The sequence below is a fragment of the Fragaria vesca genome, linkage group LG7 (genome assembly GCF_000184155.1).
Source record: "Fragaria vesca subsp. vesca linkage group LG7, FraVesHawaii_1.0, whole genome shotgun sequence".
NCBI lineage: Eukaryota > Viridiplantae > Streptophyta > Magnoliopsida > Rosales > Rosaceae > Fragaria > Fragaria vesca.
Window position 1 is genome coordinate 12,159,123 of NC_020497.1, and position 7,971 is coordinate 12,167,093.

Genomic DNA, 7,971 nt, shown 5'->3' on the forward strand with positions numbered 1-7,971 from the left:
CGGAGACGGTAAAATTCTTATTATAACCAAGCTAGTAAATAAAGTAAAAATTTAAGGGTCGGGATGTGATACTAAACCTAGCACTTCTATTATGACCCTAGAAAAAAGAAGCGTAGTATCTTGATCATATTTATATGTTCCACAATGCTCTTCCTCAACTCCCTTTCACCTTCAAACGCATCCATGAGGATTTGGCAGTAGTTTCCGTTCATATATCTTGGGTATAGCTGTGCCATGGTACACCCTGCACACAGTTGAAACAATCACATATCAGCTTAACATAACTTATATCAATTTAAACGGAAAAGCAAAATTTTTAACAATTAAGATGCATGCATCAACCTCAATATGCAGTGTAACTTGACATCAAAGACTGGACAGAAAAGAAAGTGATCTATGGCTAGCTAAAACCTAAAACCATATATATCACTGTTTCATTTGGTATTAAGAAAGTAAAAAACATGACAAGTTAGCGACCTACAACAAATCTATCAAGTCAATAGTGTTTAGTTTGAGTAGGATGCTCCTTATGATAGCAATTGAAAGCACCTGCTTCTGTCCTCATAGCACTTAAATTCCTAATCTATATTATTATAGTTTCCATGACAGTCTTGGAACTTTCTTTGCAACTACAAGCATAACATTTCAGAGCTGTAAATAACTATATATGAATAACCTCTAACACAAAAACAGTTATTCAGGACCATTAAAATTGTATAATTACTCAACTTAACCTAAAATGAAATGTAGTTAAGAGCAAAAGCAATTAAAATTCACTTGTACAAGCACTGTAGTCAAGACAAAAATCAGAAATCTAAACTTTACTTCCAAGGCTCTCATCTGCAACGAATGTAGCACAGAGCAAAATTAATCGATCCTAACATGAAAAGCTTGCATACGATTATAATATGAATTTTATAACTCAGAGGCTAATGTTGAAACATCACAATTATACCTGTGAGAATTAGGAAGGCATACCAGAAACAAGTTGATACATAAAAACAAGAATAACTCACTGATTGTTGAGGCAATCATGGAATAAAGGAGTTCTAAACTCCTAGCACACAAGACCAACAATTCAACAACAACTCAACGCAGAACAACCAACATAGTAATGCCACAGCAACAAGAGAGGTCGAGACTTACCATCTGTTTCTCCAAATCAATGAACCAGACAAAGTCTGAACCTCCTCCTTGCTTAACCAAGACCAAATCGGAGAATCAACATAAGAACATGGATCCTCCCCTCGCTAGAAAGCCACTGCCTCAACCCAGAACCGCCCGCTACTTCCACAACGCCACTTAAACGTACTTCGGCTCCATTAAAACACGATAGGACTCCCTAGAAGTCGACGAGGTCGTCGGAAAACTTTGACCAAAACCCAGAAATACAAAAGAAAAGAAAATCAGATTAGGGCTTTATTTAGGGAAATCAAAGCTCAAGGAGGAGTGAAAACGAGAGAGAAGTGATGGGTTTATACGGAGCACGAGTTCGCCAGAGAGGGAGAAATTCGATCGGAAATTGGATTTGGGGATTTAGGGTTTGGATTTCAATCTTGAGAAGGCGGTGGATGCATGTCAATCGGTGATTAGGAGGAGGTAGAGGAGAGGGAGACGAGCTAAATGGTAGTATAGAGAGAGAGAGAGAGAGAGAGAGAGAGAGAGAGGCAGAGAGGAACGCGCAAGGGAAAGAGAGGAAAGTACGACTAGGGTTCCATTTCCTTTATATACATAGTTTCATACTTATGCGGCGAAACGACGTGTTTGTCCCTGCGGTTTAGGGTTTAGGGTTCTCTTTTATGAAAATTGATTGTAGATGCGATCATAGAACTTTAATTTCGATTATCATATAATTGATCCATCATCACAAACCTTGAACCATGTATACACTAGATGTGAGATGTGACTATTGCTAGATCATCATAAACTCTAAACTATATATACATGAGAGGTGATTTGTACTCGATCATCATAAACCGTAAACCATGCCAACGTTAAGACATTACTTGATATTAATGGCTGATCATCATAAACCTTATATACATCAAAGGTGACTAGTGCTTGATTATCATATATCAAGTATACACTAGAGGTGATCGACTATTGATCGATCATCACAAATCTTGAACCATGCATACACTAGAGGTGACTATTACTTGATCATCATAAACCTTAAAGTATATATACATTAGAGGTTATTTATACTCGATCATCAGAAATCGTTAACCATATGCCAAAATTAGGGTGACTATGCTCAATCATCATAAACCCTATATACACTAGAGGTGACTTGTAACATCCCGAATTTTGAAATTTCTCAAAATGTGTTTTTCTTTTTAGAATTAGAAACTAGATGTCTCCACGAGGTCGCACCTAAGTCTTTTCCATATTATATATATGAGAAATTTTATTACCACATCCCTAAATGCTAGATACATACATTTTTTCTTATACAAATTATATATGAGTTTGTGGGTACATAAAATTACCAAAAGAGACATTCATATTAAAAGTAAAGAAACCTAGTTGAAATAAAATATCTCACTTAAAAGTTTTTTTCTCCTTTACGAGAATAACGTATGTGAAGATACCAAGCCCTAATAAAAAATAACTAGTGACAGTTATCATGAATAACCATAGTTTCAAGTAAAAAATGAAGCCAACGTAATGGATTATTCCAATGGGATTTCCCAACCCCTAAGCGAGGTATGACTTCTCTATCTTTGATTAAGTTTGATCTACTAAAAAATTTAGATTTAAGGTTTGTTGTTTGAACTTGGAAATATATATTTTACTATTCATGCATGCTAGGTCGTTGTTCAAAAGCATTCACGTTTGAACACCTAATTTAGATTTTGTTTTGTTTTGATTCGGTACGTAGGCTCAAGAATTCTTAAAATCAGTGTAAGAGAGCTTGAGAAGGAAATTTGTCGAGGAAAACTGACGGGAGAAGATGATAACAAATGGAAATTCCTTGAGGAAGATCTTAACAAAGTGAAATCCTTAAAGTTGTGTATTTAGAAAAGTATGTGTATTTAATGAATGAGTTGTGTATTTAGTGAATAAGTTGTGTATTTTAAATGAGGATATTATAAGAAGTTGGGGTATATGGAGTCCGGATGTGAAGCGGACGTCCGCACTCGGCTTAAAGTGTGGACGTCCGTCCGTTCTCCACCCTCCGGCACCGGCGCCAGCGCGCCTCCACCCCAGAACACTCCAACAGCGTCCCCGACCACTTTCCCTCCCCGGCAAGTCCGTTCTTTTCCAATTTTCCAGCGAGATCACCCAAAACTTCAAACAAGATCAATCTTGCCGGAAACTGGAAAAGAACAGACTCGCCGGGGAGAGAAAGTGGTCGGGGACGCTGCTGGAGTGTTCTGGGGTGGAGGCGCGCCATCGCCGGCGCCGGAGGGTGGAGAACAGACGGACGTCTACTTCTCATCCTTTTTAGGGGTATATGTATCTAGTAAAATAATAAAATAATAAAATTAATAGGTGATGTATTAAGTATGAGATGTGTATCTAGTAACTAAAGTGATATATAAATATATATAAACAAAGATAAAACATAAAAATGAGAAGAGAAAAACGTGGAGCAGCTTTTGCTTAGTGCCAACTACGTTGTAACTATTTAAAAAACAAATTTTTTTTTTAAGACAAGGAAAAAAGCAAATAGACATAGAGGCTAGTATTGATAGGGATTAATTGTAATAAACACATACTAATTAGAAAGTAAAGAAAGCAAATTAGAGAACACATCTTTTTATCTCTGCTTTAGACTATGACTGCACCGTCGTTGCTACCCATCCACCATACACGCAGATCCACCATCGGCCACGTGTCCTCATCATCCTCGCTTTTCCGACGCCATCGGACCACTGGCCATCAACAAGAGATGTCAGAGCACTGCCATCATCCTTCTTAACGACCCATATTTGATACCCGCCGCGCTTCCACCTTGGCCAGAATCAGAGCTCCCTCCAATACTTGATACCCTCCACACCTCTGCCCTGTTGGGAAAGAAGTGGCTGCGTAATACAAGGCCGACAAATATTTGGTTATCTCAGGATCTAACTTTCTCACCCCTCGTATGATTTATAAAAATAGTAACAAAAAGAAGACATAATATTTAACGAGATTCGGTAAATGTGCCTACGTCCTCAGAACAGCAGTAGTATTTTTTTTTTCTAGTCTGGATGACTCTGCCTTTGATCTCGAACTGGAGCAAGTTCGGATGCCTTTCTTTTGCACTATGATGCCTTTATATAAGCATTCCTCTTCATGCAATTCTACATGTGCATCTACCATGCATGGAAGCATAGTCAAACTTCATCCTTGTTTCATGCTCAATGTTGGCATGCTTTGTAATGCATGTTTCAATCAACATTCAACAAATGCGGCACCACCTAGCTACACATATACCTAGCTTTTCTTTTACATTTATTGGGTTACCAAACCAACAGTCATTAATCTTTCATTCTTCATGTGTAAATCCAACACATGGTTTCTCACCTCCATTAAGGAGGGACCAACCCAACACGCCCTAGATGCAGCCACCATATCATTCGTGAGAGAAGAAAGAAAACACTTCACAGCCTTGGTCCCTAAGCTTCAAGCATGCCATCCAGCCAAATAACCCGTGGGGCCGCATGCACCAGACAGAAACGAGACCATAGGCCAGTGCCAGTGCCGACGCGCCACTGGACAGGCACGACCGCACGAACCACCCTGGAAGTATTCTCTCTATGGTTTTTTTTCATTCTCTGGTCTATACAATGACAAGAGGTTGCACAAATGTAGGGCTATCATAAATGTATTGGGCTTTAAGGCTTAGTTGAGACCCAAGTCTTCTCAGCGGGCGAGCAAGTGTACATAATCTGGTGACCGGATTTAGGGCAAGTCCTCATGATATTTTAAAAATTTCTCTCTTACATATAAGAGACCCTCTTTTAGAGTAGCAATTTGAGTCGTTGAAACACTACAGTCTAACCATTATCATCTCTTATTAAATCCGGCAATAGCCGGGTTTCTGTGTATTCACAAAAGTCATCCAAGTTTAATTTACAAACATTTGAGGGTAAAGGATGTCATTTAATTATGGCACAAAAAGATTTTTGAGCGCAAAAAGACATTGAGCAATGTCACATATATATATATATATATATATATATATATATATATATATACACTCATTTTTTTTGTAGAGCAAAGCAACATTAAAAAAAAATGGTGTGAATTAATTAGCAAATGATACATGAAACCAAGTTTTTACCTTAATATTCTAATTAAGAATGACTTTTATCTTATGGCTGGCTCTTAGAGGTTGCCTGGCTACAAAGGATAAAATTCATGCTTGTATGCCTGATATTGATCTTCAATGCATTCTTTGTAGGTTAGATTTTGAATCTCATTGTCACTTGTTATTTGATTGTCCTTATACTAGTCTTATGAGTAAATGTGGGGAAAGTTGGTGTTGTCCTCCTTGACCTGATTTTCCCCACCAAGGATTGGTAAGTCTTCAAACTCATGATTCAAAATCATTTACACTTCAAACTCATTCAAAATCATTTACATGCAGGAAAGATATCCAAAACTCCAAAAGAAAAAAATAAAAAATAAAAAATACTAAACTTACGTTCCCCCAACAAGATGTTCTTTACATTCCCCCAACAAGATGTTCTTTACATGTTCAGCAAGATGACATTTCATACCCTAAAACAAGGCAGCTTACCAGAATAAACGGTCGCACAATTAATTCCCCCAAATCGTGCCTTCCATATCACTTGCCGGCCTGACCTTGTTCTCCTTTTTCTTTTTGGTACAGGGACAACCTTTCTCTTCTCTATAATCTGATCGATCGTTCCTGATCAGATTTGACTAGACCCTTACGAAGAACACACTAAGCTCAGGCCCGTTATTCCCATCGGGATTCAACATGTAGTAAGTTTCCGAATCCTTGGACCCGATCACACGCTCGAACTGTGCTCTCATGTACATGATCTCGCCGTCCGGCAACTCGCCGCCGTCATTTGGTATCACCCCGGCTCCCATAGAAATTGCTTGCAATACTTGCATGACACTCAAATCATCGTCCGTCGCTTCCCTCCGGACCCCATACCCCGATTTCTTCCCATTGCAATACAACATCCATATCGGCTCATCGACGATCTTAGTCTTATCACCTGGTCTCTTCTCACACTCGAGCGCTATCCTCACTAACCCAGTTCCCATGTCCTGGAGAAGCTTTCCCGTGGGAATCCCTAGCTCAATTACGAGAACGGGGAGGCACTTAGGGCTTTCTTGGATCGCAAGGCTCACCCTAGCTCTGCGGTTCCCAAATAGGGTTCCAGTCATCCTGATACCACCGTGGATGTGTCCTTCCCCGATTCGGCCGCCGTGGTGGAGAGACACCGGGATCTTGCACGACGGGGTTATGATGGGAAATGACCGGAAAACAGCACGGAAGCGCCGGAGAAGCTTTTTGGATTTTGAGGGGCCTTTTTTGTTTGATGCGGGTTGGAGGGAGATGGCAGGTGATGCTTGTGCATCAAACACAGGTGATGACTTTGCTTCCGGTTTTTGATAACGCGGCGAGGACGGAGGCAGTGGCAGCGGCTGCGGTTGTGGTTCCCCCATTAATTAATTTGCTCCAAGGCTTGTTTGATTTTTAAGGGGCAATGCTAGCAATATATGCTAGGTTTTACGACATGCATTGGTGAGCTTGGAGGTGATGATGAGAGTGTATATGAAGAGAGCAATTGATTTGTGGTGTGCACGTTATTGGGAACTCTGAATAATATATCGAGAAGTACGTATATAAATGGGGAATGTTTTCTTGTTTATACTCAGTTATAGTTAGGTTTTAGTTTTGTGGTTTACCTAAAGATAGATGTGTATTATTGACTCAAGAGAGGGGTTAGTTTCAGCTTTTAGTTTCAGACCTTATACCATCTTTAATATTCTAGAAAAATTTCAAGTTATTAGCTCTACTTAATTGAGGCTTAATTGTTGGCATGTATACCGGGTAAATCTGACTTGATCGACATTATAGTCAGCAACAGCTTCTTCCCGGCCACTAGGATTAGTTAACTAGCTGATGAACAAACAAACTTTTAATCTGTAATTTAATCTAATGAGCTAGATGGATATATAAGTAATATAACAGAATTAAGCAAGCTAGCTTTCTGAAATCTTGGACAAACTTATTATTATTTTTTTTAAAACTTTTTATTAACTAACTCACGCACCCTACATATGTCAGTAAGGTTTGAACCCATATGACCTTAATGTTGTTGGTTAGACTCCCTAACTAACCAGGCCACAACTCACTGACAAAATCTTGGACCAACTGATTTATTCTCTAATTAAGGAGTTTTGATTTGGTTAAACTATATAAAATCATTTAGAATCTTTGATCTTGATTCTAGTAAAGTCATGAAAATACCAGCTGTTCGAAGACCATGCTCGTAATCTAAAAGCCTCAGCCAGTAAAACATTTACTTAATTTACCAAACTTTCAGTAGAAGCTGATAATTAGTAGGGCTGGGCACTTAGTATCGGAATCCTGATCCCGTACCGGTCCCGTCTCGAAAGTTAGCGGGACGGGACGAGATAGGTTTTGAAAATAGCAATCCCGCCCCGTCCCGTCCCGTTTCAACATTACCATAACGGGACGGGACGGGATGGGACTATCCCGAAAAATCTCGTCCCGTCCCGTAATATTAGAATACTTGATTTTATTCATTTTATACTTGATTTTTTAGGTTGCATAGTGTTACAATGCACTCAACCACACTTAATTTAGTCTAAAATAATACTTAATTTTAATTTTATTCATGTTCTTTTTTTTTGCTTGTGTGATTTTGGATATTTTTAGTTGTTGTTTGAGGGTTAATTTTTAATGTGGGATGTTTAGTACTTTTAAAGTGGGATGTAATTTAGCACCTATGCACCTATGTTCTTGTTGATTTT

General features: G+C 38.8%; 1 protein-coding gene across 1 annotated transcript; it reads right to left on the reverse strand.

Moving 5' to 3' along the window:
• Positions 1 to 5,877: 5,877 nt before the first annotated feature.
• On the reverse strand, positions 5,878 to 6,636 carry LOC101300969. The gene has a single exon (XM_004308614.1). The coding sequence runs from the start codon at positions 6,634 to 6,636 to the stop codon at positions 5,878 to 5,880; it is 759 nt and encodes a 252-aa protein (XP_004308662.1).
• Positions 6,637 to 7,971: the final 1,335 nt, after the last annotated feature.